We start from the raw sequence: 22460 nt of genomic DNA on the forward strand, positions 1-22460 counted from the left end.
GGCAAATATAAATTTAATCTCCAAATAAAAAATAAAACATTTTACACTCTTGAAAAGTTACTGTATATTTTGCACTACTTCATCTAAAAGAGACATGCTGTGGAACAGAGGACGTATCACCCATCAAGTTCTTCGGTCCACGGTCCAAGTCTCATTGTACACTGAACTACAATGAGCAACCCATATATTGTGCTATGTAGAGTCAAATTTGTTATGAAAAATACCACAACCATCCTTAATCTGTGGTCTACATGAAACACAGTTTTAATATTACTGAAACAGTACTTATAAATTTACAGAATAGAACAGCCAATATTTAAAGCAGATTGTTCTGTAGTCCTGTGAACACCAGGAACGGTCTGTTACCTATTTACACTGACACATCACAGCCAAGGGGATACCTTCATTGCTTCAGTCTGAGTTGTATTCTTCGTCATTCCTTGACTTGCAAGGATTGGATGCTAACTCACAGCATCATTTTATAGTATCATCCTTGGTTGCTTTACCATATCCCGCTCATTAAAAGGCCTAGTAGAAATGGGAATAATTTGGGTACAATGGTGAATGTACATCAGCTTTTCTGCTCAGGGAGAGGCAGGCTGTAACTGGAATCTGTTAGCTCCTGGTCTGATGAGCAGTGTCAGGAAGAGACTCTTCATGATCCTGATTAGGTACTTATGTCCAGGTTTTACAGTCATCAGGACTTCCTTAATATGTTCAGCACTACAAATAAAACACATTTCTTAATATTAAATTACAATGAAATTCTAACCTTAATATATTTAAAGCAACTTGCATCAGCCATGCAGCTTGTAACTTTTCTTTACAAATAGAACTACTTTATAATTGGAGGTGATCTAGTTGTTATCATATTGATGTTGCAACTTACGATGCATAACTTAGTTATGGTCTAGAAAATCTTTTGATCACAAAAGGAGTTGTATGTGTGTTTTCTGTGCTTATAGAATTTGAAATGTTTGTTATACTTCCAGCACTTGCAAATTTCTTGAGTCATGTTCCTTTTAAATAAGCATCAAATATTCACAAAATGCTGATAAAACTGCACAAGCCAGTACAAAAACAACCTTCTGCTCACACAATCTCTCTGATGTACTCATCCACACCAGGAGATTTCAGTTTTTAAATTTCTAGCATTTTAACCAGTAGACTGTACTTAAGTATGATTCAGGCTAAGTTCAAGGTGGGGGTATTTTGTTTGATCTGCCACCAAGGTCATGTCAATTCAGAATGTGTGGGACACTTTATTGGTTATAGGACAAATAGCAGTAACCCACAAAATAAAGGCTTAATGTTTAACCTCAAAAAGTTTTCAGGTTGATCCCAAATGAAGCAATAGTATAGATGATGGTGGATGATACTGAATTTCAACAGAATAATTTACTTTTAAAGTGAGTCCTGTCACAAAATGTGTGCAATACGTAAACTGGATAAAGTTAGAATTTTGATCACCGAACTTCTCTATTTTTACATATCCTACTGTTAGAAAAATAACTAACATTACTATGCTGTTAAGGTGAGCTGTCAGACTACAAAGTGAATCTCCTTCAGGACATGTGTACATTGAGGGTAGAAGAAAAAAAATCAGCACTGTTCTTGATTAGGATTTACACTAGCCTGGTGTGTGCAAATTGATATCATGTAGGGACAGTACTCAACCTGGCTTTGAAGCCCGTATGGTTAAATAGACTATTGAAGCTCAATGGAATTTCACTTTGGTGTCAGTATCTGTTAAGCTATATTCCTTCCAGAACAAATTTGGAAATTCTTATGGCTGGACCCACTTGTTCTGTAAGATGCATACGCAATCCTTTTGCAAGAACCAAGCATCTAATTCAGGGCAGGCTGAGCTTTTTTAACCAATACATAGGATGTGGTTTTCACTGGGAAGGTCAGCAATTACTGCCTATGCTTGTTGTTCTTTGAATCCAGTGGCTTGTCACCAAGTTGATTAATTATTTTCAAGGGGAAAAGAAACCGATAGTTTCTCTCTCAGTATTATTTTTTATTCCAAATGTAATTACTTGAATACAAATTCCCTGGCTGCCACGACAAAGTTCAAACTTCAGATTTATTTATTTAGAATCTTGTTGGTTATTTTTGTGACATTTATCGCTCATTCTTATTTTGCCCTTTAAACCTCTGAAAAGGCCTTGCAAAGAACTCAGAGTCACACAGAGAGCCCACACAGCAATGATGCCAGACTTCTTTCCCCAAGAAGCATCAGTAAACCACATGCGTTTTTACAGCAATATTTTTTTGTCACTGCTACCGACTAGTTTTGTTTAAAGTTGCAGATTATTAATTAAATTTAAAGGGCATAGCTGTCATGATGGTATTGTTCTTCCCAGTCCCTGGGATACTACTCCAGTAATTTAACTGCTGTACCACCATATTATCTCCAGATCAAGTGTCATTTGTATATTTCTGTAGATACTAGAGAAACAAAACAGTCAGTACTATTCACCCAAAATACCAGGCTATGCCAAAGCAAAACATGGAATATTTAAAAAGAAAATCCTTCATGATATCTCACCTGATGTTTCCAAACCAAGAATTAAATGTGAATTGCAAAGGAAGCCATGGATAACCTGGCATAACATGAAATGCAACTTCAAACTTCGATAATGCTTCATAGCTCGAGACAAGGAACTTCACACTATAAAAGAAAAGTTACTACGTTGAGAAAGATCAGAGTACAATAGTGAATCCAAAGTTAGGGCAGATGTCTGTATTACTAAGTCAAAAGGAAACTTGAGTTACTGCACAAGTCAAATGTTACACTTTGCTCTGGTGTCTTTTAAATACTCTGCTCTGTGAAGCCATCCATTTCAGAATATGTGGCACACATCAAAGCACAGTATGGAAATACTTACAAAGTTCCGGTAAGATGGCAGCATGTTTGGTCACAGCAGCTTCTATAGGGTCAGCAAAAGGTGCTACTGTCCTATTTAAACACATTTCTGATGATTGCAAGATCCTGCTGTACATTGACTTAAAGTACTGCAGGTCTACACCATCAGCAAGTTGCTCACTGATAGAAATAATGAAGGAGCTGTGCAAAGTTCTGCTACCTGAATCAACAGAGGCTTAGTTTAATAGCGAGTGGCCGCCTTGGTTGGTTTTCTTGTGATCGTAAGACCCTTTCGAACATTGCTAGACTGGTACTGTATGTTGCAAGTTCAATTTATTCACTTATTGGCTAAGAGTAGGGGTGGATTGTGGGGATGCTGCATGGCCTCACTCACAGCAAGGACTAGACCTCAAGCCACAGTGTTGCATGTTTGCAGCTGCCAGGAGAGAGAGGTGAAGCCGGTGTGCTCCACCAGGAATTGTGTGATGTGGTGTCCAAGATGGAGTTTGTGCAGACCTCCCAGTGCTTCACTCGGCAGAAGACAAATTCTGTTGTGGTCGACTGCAGTTTTTGGCAGTACTCAATCCAGTCAGGAGCTCAAGCCGCAGGGGTGCCTGTTTTACAGCCACTAGTAGAGAGGTGTCCAAATTGTTGCGCTCCACCGGGGGTGACGTGGTGCAGTATCCGGCTGGAGTCTGTGCTGCCTCCCCTTCCCAGTGTTCAGTTGGTAAAAGACACGATCTTTTGTGGTTGATTGGAGATTTCGATGGACTAAAGGGTCCGGACCATATACACGTATATATTTTTTTTCACAGTTGTGTCTTCCTGTTATTCTATATGTGCTTGTTTATCTTGCATATGTGAAGACTAGGCCTCAAGCCGCGGTGTCGCCTGGGAGGAGGTGGGTGTCAGGGCCACTGGAGGTGGTGTGGCACGGCATCCAGGCTGGATTTGGAGTTGCCCCCCCCCCGCAGGTGCTTAATGGCACAAGTTCTCAACTCTTTTATTAAGTGATTGTAATACCGTTTGTGCTTGCTATCTTGTGTGTGCTTTGTGCTGTGTGAGACTGTTGGTACTGTGTCTTGCACCTTTACCCCAGAGTAATGCTGTTTCCTTTGGCTGTATTCATGGGTATTCACATATGGTTGAATGACAATTAAATTTGAATTTAATTTCCCCAAGTACAGGCCGAGACCAGCATACTAAATTGCACAAAAGACAAATCCCATGAAAATAAAAAAACAATTGATGCAGCAAATTTGAAATACAAATGGAAAATGCTAGAAATTTTCAGCAGATCAGACAGCATTTGTGGAAACAGTTAACCTTTCAGGCTGAATCCTTCATCAGAACTCTTTCCCAGTTCCAAGAGGGTTGCCAACCTGAAATGCTAACAATGCACCCGCCACTCCTCCCCATGCACTAGATGCTGTTTGAGCATTCTCTGCTTTTATGACACAAATCCTATCCCGGGTCACAACATGCTGGAGGAACTCAGCAGGTCAGGCAGCATCTGTGGAAATGATGACTTGATGTTTCGGGCCAGAACCCTTCATCAGGACTGAAGAGGGAAGGGGCAGAGGCCCTATAAAGAAGGTGGGGAGAGGGTGGGAAGGAGAAGGCTGGTAGGTTCCAGGTGAAAAACCTGTAAGGGGAAAGATAGAGGGGTGGGGGAGGGGAAGCAAGGAGGTGATAGGCAGCTGGGGGAGGGGGCAGAGTGAAATAGGGATAGAAGAAGGGAGGGGGAGGGAATTACCGGAAGTTGGTGAATTCTATGTTCATACCAAAGGGCTGGAGACTACCTAGACAGTATATGAGGTGTTGCTCCTCCAACCTGAGTTTAGTCTCATCATGGCAGTAGAGGAGGCCATGTATGGACATATCTGAATGGGAATGTGAAGCAGAGTTGAAGTGGGTGGCTACTGGGAGATCCTATCTGTTGCCTCCTGTACCATTACTGCCCTTATCAACTCTGGAGACCTTCCATCCTCAGCCACTAAACTCATAATTCCCACACCCCGTACCGCTCGGTTTTACCTCCTCCCCAAGATCCACAAGCCTGACTGTCCTTTTTTCCACAACAGACAGGATCTCCCAGTAGCCACCCACTTCAACTCTGCTTCCCATTCCCATTTAGATATGTCCATACATGGCCTCCTCTACTGCCATGATGAGGCTAAACTCAGGTTGGAGGAGCAACACCTCATATACCGTCTAGGTAGTCTCCAGCCCCTTGGTATGAACATAGAATTCTCAAACTTCCAGTAATTCCCTCCCCTTCCCTTCCTCTATCCCTATTTCACTCTGCCCCCTCCCCCAGCTGCCTATCACCTCCCTCATGGTTCCGCCTCCTTCTACTACATATTGTGCTTTCCCCTATTCCTTCTTCACCTTTCCTGCCTATCACCTCCCTGCTTCCCCTCCCCCACCTCTTTATCTTTCCGCTTACGGGTTTTTCACCAGGAACCTACCAGCCTTCTCCTTCCCACCCTCCCCCCACCTTCTTTATAGGGCCTCTGCCCCTTCCCTCTTCAGTCCTGACGAAGGGTTCCGGCCCAAAACGTCGACTCATTGTTTCCATGGATGCTGCCCAACCTGCTGAGTTCCTCCAGCGTGTTGTGAGTGTTGCTTTGACCCCAGCATCTGCAGATTATTTTGTGCTTCCTGTCCCTGGTCACTCCGTGAAGGAAAATGGGGAATGCAAAAGGGATAGTGCTTTCAAAATCTAAATTCTTCCTTCCCAGCACCTCCTCCCCAAATGATACTATATGGCCATCCATGCACTCTGCTGCAGATGTACTTACTCTGTGTGTTGAATCTCCAGTTTCAAGATATCAAATTTTGATCCCCAGTTCAACAAATATTCCAGTTCATCACCAAGTAATCGACATCGACTCACCACAAGCGAGAGATCAAGTAAGAGCTAGAGTGAAAAAGAAACAAATGATCCATACCTAAAAAGACTGCTCAATTCTTTTAATCTACCAGCATACATATGCCTAGAAGCTGGAAGGTGTCTGGCTAGGGACATTAACCAATTAGTTCATATTGGATCAATTAATGGTTTGTTTAAAGCTCTGTAGCCAGAAAATTCTGGACTACAAAACAAGATATCAAGCAACACTGAATAACCTTGCATGAAGTATTGGGTTCATAAGTCAGGGAGGTTATGTTGCAGCTTTGTCAAACTCTAGTTAGGCCGCATCTGGAGCATTGCTTATAATTCTGGCCACCCCATTATAGGAAAGATGTCGAGGCTTTGGAGAGGGTATAGAAGAGATTTACCAGGTTGCTGCCTGGATTAGAGGGCATGCACTAAAACAAGAGGGTAGACCAATTTGGGGTGTTTTCTCTGGAGTAATGGAGGCTGAAGGGAGATCTAATTGAGGTTTATAAGGTTATAATAGGCATAGATAGAGTAGACAGTATCTTTTTCCCCAGGGTTAGAATGTCTAGTACCAGAGGGTATGCATTTAAGGGTGGGGGGAGGGGTGCAATTTCAAAAGAGATGCAAAATGCAAGTTTTTTTCCTCCACAGACTGGTGGTGCCTGTAATGCGCTGACTGGGGTGGTGGTAGAGGCAGGTACATTAGGGACTTACGACATGTTTAGTTCAGCACATAAATGTGAGGGATATTGACATTTTGTAGGTAGAGGGGAATGGGTTAGATGGCCATTTGATTACTAATTTAATTGGTTCAGCACAACATTGTGGGCTGAAAGACATGTTCCTGTACTGTCCTGTTTCATGTTCTAAATGTCTTGGCACTGGGATTAATATTTTATGCAGTTTCTGCATGATTTCCTGCTCCTGAAACACACCTCACCAAAAGTATTGCACTTACTTTAGATTTTACACCCATTTTCCCCTTAATTGCAATTTATAACACACAAGGAACTAACCTGATGGTTCCTATGTAAATCCAGCTGGTAACATTTATATCACCATTGGAACATTTCATAATCAGAGAACATGATTCAGAGATGCAACATATTATGCCTTTGCAGTGCCATTGAAAAACCTTTCTGCCAAATTTAATTCTATTGAAAAAAGAAGTACCTTTACAGGTGTTTTGATTCAGTGTTTCCACTTTGTATCAGAAGATAACCATTCCATTTGTTCTTTGTGTATATTAAACTTACATATTTGGAAACAAGTAGTGGAGATTTGAATAATTTGATATTACGATTTGATAGATTTATGAACCTTATTGAACCTTTTTCACACCGTCTTTTTCAGCATCACAATCAGAAGAACTGGGACAATGACAGATGTGACAGGGTGACCTGTTAGAGTTAAATAAAATCGTGAGAGGCATAAACAGGGTGTCTTTTTCCCCTAGGGAGGGTTTGCTAAAATCAAGAGGGCAGCAGTTTAAGATCAGGAGGTATGACATTTAAGAGAGACATCAGAACACCTTCTTCACGCATAGGGTGATGTGTATTTGGAATGAGGTGCCAGAAATAGTGGTTGAGGCGGGCACATGAGCAACATTTCAAAGCTATCTAGATAAGCACATGGAAAGGAAGTATTTAGAGGTGTCTGGATAAAATGTGAGCAGATGAGACCAGTTAGCTGGTTAACACAGTCAGCATGAAGGGATTGTACTGAAGGGTCTCCTTCCATATTGTATGACTATGACTTTAGCTCTGATACAGACATCACCAAAGCCATCAATAGATTGTCCTGGATAACTGATATTTATTAGTCTACTGTGATGTCTATTCTCAGTTTTTCCTTCAGTAACAAACTGCAAGGTGGAAGATGAGTGCTTATCAAAAGTAAGCTTATCAAGTGGTTAAAAATCCCACAAATCGTATGAAAATCAAATCAAACTACAATTTCAATGAAATACTCTAGGGGGACAAAATTTACAAATACTTTAATCACAGAATTCTGTCTATTTGTCCCCCCCCCCCAGAAAAGGACACTGTGATGACAAAGATTCATACAAGTTAAGTTGAAAGTCCAAAATAGTAAAAGGATTTGAGGTTGATAGCTGATCATTTTCTATCTGGAGGGAGAAACTGAGTTAACATTTTCGGTTAGTCAATGACCTCTCATCAGAACTGTAGGTAATAAAAGATTTACCAGTTCACAAAGCAGAGAGAAAAGTAGCAAGGGCAATGCAAGGTGGAAAAAAAGTAGAAGATGGAAATCAGGAACAATTTAAGTGCAAAAAGGTGATGCTTTAATTTTATCCATACCATGGGGACCTGAGATTCATTGGAGTGTTTACTGTGCCAACTTTCTCGATTCTTCCAACACATCATAACCAGCTCATGAACAAGCTTCGAGTGTGCAGGTGATTCTTTCTCTGTAAAACAAATTACAATGATTAAAATAAAGCACATATTTGAAAATCAGTTTGTTATAGAGGGGAATATTTTGAATGAAAATCCAATAGAAAGTATAGTTAGTTTAAAAACCCACTAAGTACTTTTAAGTTTATTCATGAGATGAGATAAAGTTAAAGTTATATAGTATAGAAACAAGCCATTTGGCCCATCTTGTCAATGCCAACATCTGCAAATTAATACTAATCCTATTTTCCTGTGTTAGGTCCATATCCTGCTATGCTTTGCCCTCTTAGTGCTAATTTAAATGTCTCAAACTTAGCAATTGTATTTACTGTAATTCTACCACCTCTAGCAGCAAGCTTCAGATAGCCAAGAAAACCTTTCCTTTCAAATTGTCTTTAAAACTCTTTTCTCTCACCTTAAATTCAAGTGATGTTGCTATAAAGGTCAATATTTATAGTTAATTTCTGATTGACTCTAAAATACTGCCTTAATTTACTGGCACTCAACTTGGCAGATAGTGTAGGCCAGAGCAACTAAAGATGAGACTTTCTATCCCAGTTAACATTTGTTGTTCGCTTACCTATGAAACCCAAAGCCAGGAGATAGAACAAAGCCAGATTACAAAATATACATTAATCCAGTAAAACCACACAGCCAAAAAAAAACCTCTAACAGTGCATCCAGAGCACGACTATTTATATGGTTAACAAAGAATATTAGATAGGTTGTTGGGAACAACAACCTATCAGTGAAAGTCAGCCTAGGATTGCTGTTAGTGAACCAATAAGCATTGGTTGTTTCGGCTCACTGTAGTAACATTAAAGACACTAAACACCAAACAACTTTGTCAAATATTGAAACAAAAAGTGTTTTCAGTTTTCTCCTCCTTACTATACTATCAGTAAGATTGGGTACCAAGCCTGAATTCAAGGCTATTTGAGGTGCTATTACAAGAAATTGTGCTGGTGAAACAGCACTTAAATAGCAGCCAATGTCCTTTGGAAAAGGACAAATCCCATTTGCCAGTGTTTTAAACACAGCATGTTCATAATGAAAGTGGGCAATTTGAACAAACTGGCCATATGATGACTATGATATATACAAGCCGCCTCAACCTCTCTTCATTATATAGTTCTATTTCTTTTTCTCTCATTCAGTTTATCCTTATTCCATATAAATGCGTTCCAACTATTCATAGAATTGTTAAATTTCCAATTGTACTTGTTCATGAATATCTTGTACTTACAAGACTCCAGAATCCTATTTTCCAAACAAATAGAATTAAAAAAAAATCTGACCAATCAAAACTTGCCAAAAATCTACATAAAATAGTGGGGGAACAATAACATAGCAATTACACTAGAGGTGGGAAATTTAAATTAGCTGAATAAAACTGTAATTTTAAAAAGCTAGCATTAATATTCATGACCATAAAAGTAGATTATAAGTATCAGCTGGTTTAGTGATACCCTCGAGTGGGAAAACATCTTTATATTCTACTTCAGTCATCAATTAATGTGGGAAAAGTATGAAGCATCAAATGTTGCAGAGTATGCAATTTAACGTAGAACTGGATTATGATAGGCTTAAGGTGCATTACAACACTTGCCAATTAGGCCACCATTTGTTATTTAAGTAAACATCTGAAAAATCTTAAGATCAATCACTAGTGGTAGAAATACAAGGAATCTCACATACACAGGGAAACACAGAAAAGAAAGAGAATTTCAGCTTTTAAGGACAGATCAACATCTGAAGCTTCCAGCTTAATATGAGAGTGATAAAGTCTCTGTATCTCTCCCCCTTTCCTCATGAGATCATGATGTGCAAGCTGGACCAGAAGACAAGCCAAGAAAAAAGAGGGTGATATTATCCTACTTAGCTGGATCCATGAAGGATAGCTGAAGGAAGACCTAATCCAATAGCTTCTACTAAATTCAGAGTAAACCCAAAAATGAACAAGTCTAAGAAAACAAAATATGCAAACTTATCCAAATAATTAAGGCCTTTTAACTCACCATCCAACTCAGAGACAAGCTTTATGTCAATAATTTTCCTGTACTTCTCACCAGGGGGAAGTTCAGCACCTACATTTAGAACCAAAGTAAATAAACAGCCCTATTAAAAAAAAGTTTAGAGTAAAACTTTGATTATACTTTTTGGTTTGTTCTAAATAAGGAGATAGGACCGAATTGTTTTTTTCATAGTACAGAACAGAAGGCTCTTCAGCTCACTCCAAGATTACAAATTCCTGAGTTGTTTAAAATTTCATATAAATAGCAAGATTGCCAATAATCAGAGCTTCAAATAGTTCCGAAAAAAAACTCTGACCAAAAGGGAATGTTACTATTAAATGAGCTAATCTGACAACCAAACAAACCCAGGATGCATGCAATCTGTTTTAATGTCTTTTAGGATCAAGGGTCAAATGCCATCAGTTTCATCTCAGAAATATAATGCTCTTCCATATTGCATCTTCTTGATCAATTTACTGAAGAGAAACTACTTAAGCATGATGGACAAACTGAAGGATATATTTTGAGTGAGTCAGATCAAAAGGGATGGGAGCAGATTCTTGTATGGAAGCGATGTGCAACAATAGAGCCCTCTCTTCAGTCTTCAACTTGCACTTAAATACAGGAGGGAACACACATTTTTCTGAATTTATTATGTAGGAGGAAACCATTTGGTCCAGTTTCTAGACTGGATTTCAGAGCATTCCAATCAGTCATGCCCACAAATCAAACCCCATCCACCAAAAGCAACTTATAGTAGCCATTAAAGCTACCAACACATCTTTCAGAAGTGGGAGAAAGCTGTAGCAGCAGCCTCAACTGCTATGCTAGTGTACCAGTCTCATCAGCTTTAAAAAAAATGGTAAAGCATAACAAAACATTGAGACCTTCTGCTGAAAAAGCAAACCAATCAACCCAAAATGTTTCAATACCTAATAATCTACTTATTGTCAAAACTGCCAACAAACCCAAGGCTCTCAAATGTTAAATTGGTTGTACCATTATTATTTTTTAATGAAATCAACAAATAGAAGTAAATCACCAGAACAAGGAGTCAATTACCACTTGAAATGAATTAAAATGCCAAACCTCCTATGAATGAGACCGCTAGGAAAATGTAGAAGATTGGAGGTCCATGACAGAAAACCAATAGGCATCAAAAGAATGGCTAAAATTAAATGGCAAGAGTCTTTGGGGGGGATGGGAGTTAGAGGCTTCTGCATTCATGAAAGTGACCCTCAGAAGTGAATTTGATCACCAGTGTGGCCCTACCTACAAAAATTTATGCAACGCTAGTTTTCAATTGGGCTGAATGGCCAAATCCCACCAGTGCAGCAGGGAATGCAATTAAATTAAACCTGAATAAAATGGGCAACTCTCAGCAATGGTAACCACAAAACTACCAGAATTCTTAAAGACCCATCTGGTTCATAAGTACTTTAGGCAAGAAAATCTGCCATCCTTATTTGGTCCAAATGAAGTGACTCCAAGCTAACAATAGAGATGTTTCTTAATTTTTCTCAGTTGCTCTTGAGCACGTCATTCAGTTCAATGACAATTAGTAATGGGAAAAATGTTCCAGCCTTGACAATCATGGCTACACCCTTTGAGTGAATAAAATCAAATCTTAGAGCTCAAGTTAAAATTGCATTTTACCAATTATTAATTTCACTAATAAAAGATATGCATTTTCTTTTAATTTTTGCAGTTCGAGGCAACTAAATTATAGTCTTACATTCAGGCTCCCCATACTGCAAAGTCAATTCCAAGGAGTCATACAGGAATCTGTAAACAGCTTGGTCATCTTGGCAAGGCACCAATGTCCATTCTAAAAGTCTGAGAAACAAAAAAGTTTGTTAATGTAAGAAAAGGAAAAAAGACCAATATTCAGATGTTCAAATGTCATACACCAGAGGAGTGATATTTGATTAACAAGAGGAGACAGATGGGTACACTTAGTGCTAAATTTGAATTGCAGTTTTCTGCAGTTCCACCTCGTGACAGGGTATCAAAATTTTCTGTTACACACCAGTAAAAATTCTGAAAATGAAAAATCTACACTAAATTTAGATTAATGCAAGAATTCCAATTCATTTTTCCTCAGGTTAATTAATTCCATTTTAGTTCCACCCTCTCTCAATTTGATCGGGAAAACTTTGGCAAGAGTGCAAGAGTAGTATCAAAATTCTAATTTTGTACAACCAATTCCATGTAGCTATATTCATCACCCACATGCAAATTGTGGTCTGTTTCAATATTATATATTCTCTTCACAAATAATTAAATATCTGACATGTCTGTTAACTCAGCTACTCTACATGTAGATTTGCTGACAATACAACCATTGTTGGTAGAATCTCAGGTGGTGATGAGAGGGCGTACAGGAGTGAGATATGCCAACTCATGGAATGGTGCCACAGCAACAACCTGGCACACAATGTCAGTAAGACGAAATAGCTGATTGTGGACTTCAGGAAGGGTAAGACGAAAGAACACATACCAATCCTCATAGAGGGATCAGAAATGGAGAGAGTGAGCAACTTCAAGTTCCTGGGTGTCAAGATCTCTGAGGATCTAACCTGGTCCCAACACATAGTCATAAAGACGGCAAGATAGCAGCTATATTAGGAGTTTGAAGCGATTTGGCATGTCAGCAAATAAAGTCAAAAACTTCTATAGTTGTACCGTGGAGAGCATTCTGACAGGCTGCATCACTGTCTGGTATGGAGGGGCTACTGCACAGGATCGAAAGAAGCTTCAGAAGAAGGTTGTAAATCTAGTCAGTTCCATCTTGGGCACTAGCCTACAAAGTACCCAGGACATCTTTAGGGAGCGGTGTCTCAGAAAGGTGGCATCCATTATTAAAGACCTCCAGCACCCAGGACATGCCCTTTTCTCATTGTTACCATCAGGTAGGAGATACAGAAGCCTGAAAGCACACACTCAGTGATTCAGGAACAGCTTCTTCCCCTCTGCCATCTGATTCCTGAATGGACTTTGAAGCTTTGGACACTACCTCACTTTTTAAAAATATACAGTATTTCTGTTTTTGCACATTTTAAAATAATTATTCAATATACATAATTAATTTACTTGTTTACTTACAAAGTGTATTATGATGTTTTTTTTTCCCTCTCTCTGCTAGATTAGGTATTGCATTGAACTGCTGCTGCTAAGCTAACAAATTTCACAACACATGCCAGTGATAATAAACCTGATTCTGATTCAATCACGATACCAACACCATGTCAGCACTCCTCTTCCAGGAGAAGTTGAACCCTATTCTTTGAGGTGGTCTTCTACTCATTCCGTTCCATTTTCACATCTCAAGTCAGACTTACTATTGAGCCTCCTGCCAAAGGCTAAAAACATTCTTCCTGTTTAATCACAATTTTATAGGGCACTAAAGCAATCATCATGCCTCATTTGAATTATTTCCTTCCATTTTACCAACATAGGAAAAAAGTCATTACTGTCAGTCTCTGACCAGAGCCATGAAGAGAACCCTTAGGAGTTATTCTACAAAGGAGAAACTCTCACGTGATGTCTCCCTCTGGCAGTATAGCAGAGATTTTCAACCTCCATCTTAAGCCACAACACATGGTACATTGCAAATACGTTGGAGAAAATTATCTCCTGGGGCAAATAAGATGAGTTCAATACTCACTCTTGAAATTCTTCATTACGTTCCAACATATTAACAGCCTTTTCTTGCATCAATTTTTCATCAAGTACTTTAGCAAGTTGACTGAAAAAAACATAACTCGTTAAAAGGAAGCATTAAAATGAAAAATACATACTTAGAATAAAAATGAGCTACAATACAGAAGAAATCAAGTTGAGGGTCACTGAGCAGCTCAAATGAAGACCTGGAACTCTTACATGGTGGGTGACCAATGTTATATTGAAGGCAGGTCAGCAGAACAAAGTCAGAAAACTACAAGTTATGCAAGAAAGAGAAAATGTAATTTTAACAGAAGCAAATTACCTTCTTGGAGTCATAGAGAAATACAGCACAGACACACGTCCTTCAGCACATCTAGTCCATGCTGAAACTATTTAAACTGCCTACTCTCCTCGATCTGCACTGGGACCATAGCCCTCCATATCACAACCAACCGTGTACCTATCTAAACTCCCCTTAAATGCTGAAATCAAGCTCGCATGCACCACTTGTACTGGCAGCTCATTCTACACTTTCATGACCCTCTGAGTGAAGAAGTTTCCCCTCACGTTCCCCTTAAATTTCTCACCTTTCATCCTTAACATTAGACCTCTGGTTGTAGTCCCAACCCTACATCAGTTGAAAAAGCATGCTTGCATTTATCCTATCGATACCCCTTGTAATTTTGCATACCTCTATTAGATCTCCTCTCAATCTTCTACATTCTTACATTACTGTTTGGCAGTTATAGATTTTCTTTCAGCAGACTTGGGATTTTATATGTTGCTCATTTTTTTGACAAAGTCTGACAAGAGGTTGAAGAGGTTGATTTTAAATCTTTGCTGTTCCATTTTGTGTAGGTCAAGGGAGCATTGTCACTTACTGGGCCATGATCAAATGCCCAATAATACGAAGGCTTACTTTACTGTGTTCTTTTAATAGTCTCCCCACACCACCCCTGCCTAACTGGTAGTTTAGCCAGATGAATCAAGCTTCCTTTATTGATAAAAGGAGACAACAGGGAATCCTCCAACCAGAGGTATTTACATTAGAGGAATGATCTACAAAGTTGGATCAGGCTTTTGTTAAATTCATTCAAGGGATGCGGGTTTCACAGACTGACTGAGCCAGCAATGAACTGTCCATTTCTTATAGCTGTAGAGAAGGTGGTGGTGAGCTGTCATCTTGAACCACAACAATCACTGAGGTGTAGGTATAACCCATAATGCTGATAGGAAGAGTGCTTCAGAATTTCAATCTAGCAATGGTGAATGAACAGCTATTTATTTTCAAATCAAGATAATGTGTGGTTTGGAGGGCAGCTTCCAGGTTGTGGTGTTCTGAGAACCTGAGAATCCACAATTCATCAAACCTCATTATAGTCAATGAGACCCCCAATTAAAACAAAATAAGATGTAATTATTAGAATAACCAGACTTTTGTGATCATCCTTGTCATAAATCAATGGTACACGAAAGATGGTATGCCAGGCTAATAATAGTCAGGGTGCCTGCTCAACAGGCAGAGAGGAGATGCCACAGTGCTTGTAGTTGTAATTAAATTTATACAAAAGCATGGTACTTGTGCTTGTGCAGAACCAATAGTACTCTGTTGTAATTAAAATCTCACTGCATTCTGTTGGGGATAAGCTTCAGGGCTGATGAACTAGCAAGACAAAAAGATTCTCCCTTGCAAATATCAATCTCAACCTCCAAGTCTAAATCAACATCAAGCATGATGCTAAAATGTGTTATCACTAGTCAGCAGATGCATTACTGCAACCTTGAGTTCTCTTCCCTTGAATGCTTCCAGTCCCTCTTCAATTTTTTTCCCCCACCTTCAGCCTTGGTAACGACTGCTAATTGGCAAGATAGCTTGCAGTGTTCAGTGAAAGTTTCTAGTTTTCATTCACCTTTGATATACATTTCCCATCCATTAAAAGTGAATTACAGATAAACTCCTCCTTCTAGTTGTATCAAACTATATCCCAATTTACACCTGGCATAATTTAAAAAATCTTTTTTTAATGACCAATTCAAAACAAAAGTCAATATATAAACAAATTTGCAAGTGAAGCAATCATAAATGATCATCTGTGAAAACCAAAATACATTATAGAATGTACAAATTATCAATTAAAATATAGATACCTTTCCACCTTACAGCGTTCTCCCTGAAGATTTTTCAAATCTGCAGAAAAAGGACAAAATTAACAACAAAGCAAAGTGCTATGCATTATTTATGACCAGTATATCAGTTTTCTTCAGCAGTTAACAGAAGTCTATATCCAGAATTCAAACTGGGAGTGCTGATCAACAGAAAATCCTGTAGCAAAACAGAGGTAAGTTGCACATTTCCATTCATTCCGATTATGGTGATACCATTTTGACAGACTCTTCTAAGCCATTTACGTTTGTACATGGTTCTAGAGATAACCAAAAGCAAATAAATTAATTTAACTAGATGAACTGTATAATATCAAAAGTGAACTTCAAGCGTACAGAATCACAATATGGTAGCGTAGCGGTTAGTGCGAAGCTATTATAGGTCAGAGTGTAGGGAGCTTGGAGTTCAGTTGAGTTTGTACATCTTCCCCGTGGAATGTGTGGATTTTCTCCAGGTGCTCCAGTTTCCCCCCAAAATCCAAAGACATACTGGTTAGTAGAGTAATTGGTAATTGTAAATTGTCCCATGATTAGGCTGGGGTTAAATTGAGGACTGCTGGATGGTGCAGATCAAAGGGCCGGAGGGCTTATTCCACACTGTATCTCAATCAATCGATAATTAACTGTATAAACTAACTAAAACAGCTCAGAAAACTTTACAAGTGAAAAAGAGTAATATCTTTGCAGCACACACTTAAACACAGTTCTCCCCACATAACTTTTCTGAAGTTATATTGTGAAGAAAATTGATTGAGGTACACATCAGAATCAATCATAAAGAGACAGGTATTAAGCAAATAGCTCCCTCTACATATTGGAAATGCATGCCTTTAAAAAATCAGTTTTACAATACTTCTAATTTTCTTTTTTCTCCTAACTTCGTTTACACCTGCCCAATTTTGTGCTGAACCACTTTTAGATGCTGTAGGCTACAATCCCCAGTAGATTGTCTTTTACAGTTCTGGAAGGGTGGGGGGATGGTGGGGGGAGAAGAGGGGTAATGAGGAGAATCAGGAGGAGGAGAAAATGCAAATCAGAGAAGGGTAAAATTAAATACCTTTGTCAAATTAACACGTTTTTTAAAAAAATACAATGATATTAAAACCTTTCACTTATATTTAAACATGCTATACACAAAATGGGTGGTTTTAACCATGTCATACATAGTTGGAAAGTAGCATTGGAAACATAAAAGTCAGACCAACCCATACAAACATTGCCATTTTGAGAATTTTTGGGAAGCTTCCTTCACATCAGCCAGTTATGACATCAAATTTCTTACCCTCGTTTTTGTTATTCACAATTTGCTTCAGCTGCATCAGGTCCTCATAACTATCAAAGGCATCCATGTTACACTCTCCTAGATGATCCAAATTTCCTATATTTAAAAAGACAATCGATTTTCACCATGATATTTCCAATTGCACCATGAAACAAAAGTCATACAGACAGACTAAATTGCTGGAAATACCCAGCATGTCAAGTAGCATCCATTGAAAGACAGCATCAGTTTTTCTGGGTGAAGACCCATTATCAGTACTAATGCAGAAACATCAATATAAATATTATAGGTGCCTATTGCCTTTGAAAAGACATAGCTAAATTGGACTGGATTTCTATGTGATTATTTATCATCCAAAGAATTAAAAGGATAACAGCTCACAAGCAAACACAGACCAAGGCCAGTTGTCCCTTTCTATTAATATATTTAGTTAGCAGCACTGCTTTATTTGAAGGTTTGCCAACAGTGAATATATAAATTAATATCTGGCTCCCATAACTAACATGATGGAATGCTATATCTATGGATATCATTCATATAAACTTCAAAAAGGCATTTCATAGGGACCTTCACAAGAATTTATTAGCAAAAATGATAGTGATAGTTGAGAGATAACATGACAAAACTTATGGTGAAAGCTTGCAATATAGACACAGAACAAGAAAAAATAAAAGGATTTCACTAACAATGAGATACATTCACAAACATCTGTCGCAGTGCATCAACTTTTTGGCAGTGTCATTAAATTAAGGACAGAAAGTGCTGGAAATATTCAGCAGGTCAGGTAACATCTTTGCACAAAGCAACAGTTAATGTTTCAGACCCTAGAACTTTCATAAGAATGGGAAAGAGAAAGCAAATTCAATTTTAGAAGCATTCTCTGCTTCTAAAATGACCATCAGAAGCCCATTGAACTTTTTTGTCCGTGTAACGCGTTGCCAACAGCAAGGCTACAGGACATGTCCAGTAGTTTATACCAATGGTTAAAAAAAGTCAAAATTGAGACAAATAGCTCTGATACTAACACTACAACTGGAGAATTCTATTTAGAATTCACAAGGCAATAATGTGCGCTGACAGAACATGAGATATTGTTCCTCAACGTTGCAATAGGTCTCATTGTAACTGTGAAAAACACCATACATGTCAAGATGGGAGTGAGGTGGGGAACTAAAATTGCAGGCAACCAAAAGCCCAGTCACCCCTATAGACTGAACACAGGTGCAATAACCTACTCTGCATTTGGTTTCTTCACTGTAGAGGAGGCCACATGGTGACTGCCAGTGTCACACATTAGACTGAAATAAATCTAAGTCAATCACCATTTCACCTGCAAAGACTGTTTGGCTCCCTTGATGATGGGAAGGGAAGAGGTGAAATGTCAGGTGCTTCATCTTCTTTGGCTGCCTGGGAAAGTACCACAATACTGTAAATGGTTGATGGGGATAAATGAGCTAACTAGTGAAGTAGTGATCCCTCTGAAATGATGAAAGCAGAGGGAATGGGAATACATTACTGGTGGTGGAATTTTGTTAGAGTTAACATAAGTCGGAAGGGGGAGCTGGGGAGGGGCTTTGGGATTCTAATGTTTTAACTGTCATTCATTCTTTGGGGCACCTCTGTTTTCAATGATGTTTGCAAAGAAAAAGAATTTCAGGATGTTTTTAGTATACATTTCTCTGACTTTAAATGTACCTATTGAACCTACTATTGAAGTAGTGATTTCCTAGTCCACTCTTCACTCCCCAATATCCATGTTTTCCATGCAATTGAAGTACAATACTCATTTTGTCACCTTGTCCCTTCCCACAAACCAAGGACCAATGTCTTTTCAGGTGAAGTAGTGAATCACTTAAAGCTGATTTATACTTGTGCGTACTAGCTTACGCCTTAGCCTACGCAAGTGGGCTACACTGTTGTGAGCGTTTATACTTGTGCGTTGGTGTGTCTGCGTTGCTCTGCAATTCACCGCCAAAACACTAGTTGGCGATGGGGTTTCTATGCCACTGTGTTGAGTTTCTTCGTGTTGAATCTCAACACGAAGAAACTCAAACTTCAAACAATGGCGACAAACTGAAGGAGGGTGAATTTTCTGTGCTTGTCCGGCCACTGAGAGACATGGACGAGGAAATGCATTTCAAATATTTTCGGATGTCAGCAGGTAGATTTGACGATTTGGTTCATCGTCTCCAACCATTTATTTCGCATAAGTGTACGCACAGTATACTCAGAGACTGGCAACCACCATTCGAGTTTTAGCTTCAGGTGGAAATCAACAGGCTGTAGCAGCTGGCTACAAACTGGCATCAAGCACAGGGTCTTCCATAATTTCAAAGGTCTGTAACGCTTTATGAAAAGCATTGCAGCCAGAATTCCTTTCCTGCCCTTCAGTCGCCCAATGGGAAGCAATTGCAGCGTAGGAGAAAATGCGATGCTACCAAGCAGACCAATCATAGTTGTTGCGGTCTGCGTCGCAACGACGCGTAGTTACATTTTTGGGGAGGTGCGCGTCAGGCTACAGCGTAGGGTACGCAGTTACGCCGTACCTACAGCGTCGATTTGACGCACAAGTATAAATTGGCCTTTACACTTCTTCCAATCTCATGTAATATGGTCTGAAAGAGACAGTTTCTTTTGCCAGTGACATGAAAATTGATGGGAAGGGTTGTGGCCATGAGAAAATTATGAGTCTGCAACTGGATACAAACTAAGTGAGCAAGCAAAAACTTGGCAAATGGAACTTAATGAGAAAACGTGACATTATGAACTTTGGTAAGAAAAATCTAAATACAAACTTTTTCTCCTAAATGGAGAAAGATTGCAGAGGAGAATTTAGATGTTTTTGTACATAAATCACCAAAAGTTAGTAGCTAGATGCAGCAAGTGCTTAGAAAGGCAAAATGCACATTGACTTTCATTGCAAAAGAGTTGGAGTTTACAGATAAGTAATTTGTATTTGCTACTGTTGAGGCCATATCTGGAGTGCTGTTCACAATTTCGACTCTCTTCTTGAGAAATGAAATACTCTCTTGGAGACACCTAAGAGATTCACTAGGTTAATTCTTGGGGCGAGAGGACTGTGCAATCACATGTAGTTAAAGAAATTAGTTTTATATTCTTCAGAGTTTAGATGAATGAGGGATTGAAATGTAGAAGATCTTTAGAGAGAAAGACAGGGTAGATATGGCGATGTGTTCCCTGCAGAACAAGGGAATGTAGTTGCAAACTGAGAAGGCCATCATTAAAAGCTTAAAGGGTGGTGAATTTCAGGAATTTTCTATAAGAGAAGTTTGTGGAAGCTAGATCATTTGGCATATTTAAAGAGGAAGTACATAAATTTTTCAAAGGAAGATCAAGAAATTGAGGGCCATAGTCAAGTCAAGTCACTTTTTATTGTCATTTCGACCATAACTACTGGTACAGTACATAGTAAAAACGAGACAACGTTTTTCAGGACCATGGTGCTACATGAAACAATACAAAAACTACACTGAACTGTGTAAAACAACACTGAAACTACACTAGACTACAGACCTACCCAGGACTGCATAAAGTGCACAAAACAGTGCAGGCATTACAATAATTAATAAACAAGACAATAGGCACAGTAGAGGGTAGTAGGTTAGTGTCAGTCCAGGCTCTGGGTATTGAGGAGTCTGATGGCTTAGGGAAGAAACCGTTACATAGTCTGGTCGAGAGAGCCCGAATGCTTTGATGCCTTTTGCCAGATGGCAGGAGGGAGAAGAGTTTGTATGAGGGGTGCGTGGGGTCCTTCATAATGCTGTATGCTTTATGGATGCAGCGTGTGGTGTGAATGTCTGTGATGGCGGGAAGAGAGACCCTGATGATCTTCTCAGCTGACCTCACTATCCACTGCAGGGTCTTGTGATCTGAGATGGTGCAATTTTCCGAACCAGGCAGTGATGCAGCTGCTCGGGATGCACTCAATACGACCTTTGTAGAATGTGGTGAGGATGGGGGATGGGAGATGACTTTTCTGAGCCTTTGCAGAAAGTAGAGACGCTGCTGGGCTTTCTTTGCTAGGGAGCTGGCGTTGAGGGACTAGGTGAGATTCTCCGCCAGGTGAACACCAAGAAATTTGGTGCTCTTAACGATCTCTATGGAGGAGTCGATGTTCAGCAGAGAATGGTTGCTTCATGTCCTCCTGAAGTCAACAACCATCTCTTTTGTTGGTACTGGCACAGAAGCAGATGTCTGGGAGATATTAGCCATGATCATATTATGCCGATGAGAACATAGGAGCGGGCTCGAGAGGTTGAGTTGCCACTCTGATTGTTATTATATCCTAAAGATGTGGCCTTAGCTGCTGAGTATTTGGACTATTTTATTCTCATTTCAAATTTATAGAACCTGCATTTATTTTGTTAATTATTATTTGGATAAAAGAATGTAGAATCATATTCCCAATTTTGCAACTGAGAACCAATTGATGGAGGCAAGTTGTGTAGATTGAGCAAAAAGCGCCAAGTTGTAAACTATGATAGGGAAGACAATTTGAAGCATTGAAATCTGCTCCAGCTACTTCAGACTGTTCACTGTCATGAACACCAGGACAGCTTCTGCAGCATTCCTAAACAGTTAGTATGAAAACTCATCTATTAAACCGTGTCAAAGTTCTTAGGCTATCATAATGGAGAAATACCTGAAAATATGCATTAATTAACCACTTAAATAATGTAAAAGACATAGTCTTCTGTTACGTTGAAATGCGGGGGAAAGTAAAATACTCCTCAGCTACACAAGATATGTGATTAATTACCGAGATCTAATGACGCAAGGCAGTCATCCATTTTGTTTAGTATATCATCCAAGGAATTTTCGTATTCCTTTCTCTGCTGATGTTGTGCCTAGAACAGGAATCAAGAAAAAACAATTATTCTTATTCTAAAATTAGTTAAATAAGTAATGTTTCTTGTTCAAGATTGAATAGGGAGAAATTTTATCTAATTTGTATTCATGGTACGAGAAATCCATTATTGTTTTTAACTACTAAGCAAACGTTTGGACTAAAAATATACAAAAGATTTTATAGGCTTTTTTCTGCCATACCGGAGATCAATTTACAGGACATTAGTAATAATGGAAGTTTAGGCAGTACAACATTAGGAGTTAATGCCAGCAGAAAACAAAATGTAAA

At 39.0% G+C, this 22460-nt stretch overlaps 1 protein-coding gene across 1 annotated transcript in view; it reads right to left on the bottom strand.

Moving 5' to 3' along the window:
• Positions 1–22460, bottom strand: part of knl1 (kinetochore scaffold 1) — a 76088-nt gene continuing 53628 nt past the window's right edge. Inside the window, exons 17-26 of the mRNA XM_072264842.1 lie at positions 22083–22170; positions 17303–17398; positions 16006–16045; positions 13859–13939; positions 11927–12027; positions 10195–10263; positions 8081–8190; positions 5677–5795; positions 2555–2677; positions 1–723 (exon numbers count right to left, since the gene is read on the bottom strand). Of these exons, the coding sequence (XP_072120943.1) occupies positions 585–723; positions 2555–2677; positions 5677–5795; positions 8081–8190; positions 10195–10263; positions 11927–12027; positions 13859–13939; positions 16006–16045; positions 17303–17398; positions 22083–22170 (966 nt within the window). The 3' untranslated portion in view covers positions 1–584. The remainder of the gene's footprint in view (positions 724–2554; positions 2678–5676; positions 5796–8080; positions 8191–10194; positions 10264–11926; positions 12028–13858; positions 13940–16005; positions 16046–17302; positions 17399–22082; positions 22171–22460) is intronic.

The sequence above is a fragment of the Mobula birostris genome, chromosome 1 (genome assembly GCF_030028105.1).
Source record: "Mobula birostris isolate sMobBir1 chromosome 1, sMobBir1.hap1, whole genome shotgun sequence".
NCBI lineage: Eukaryota > Metazoa > Chordata > Chondrichthyes > Myliobatiformes > Myliobatidae > Mobula > Mobula birostris.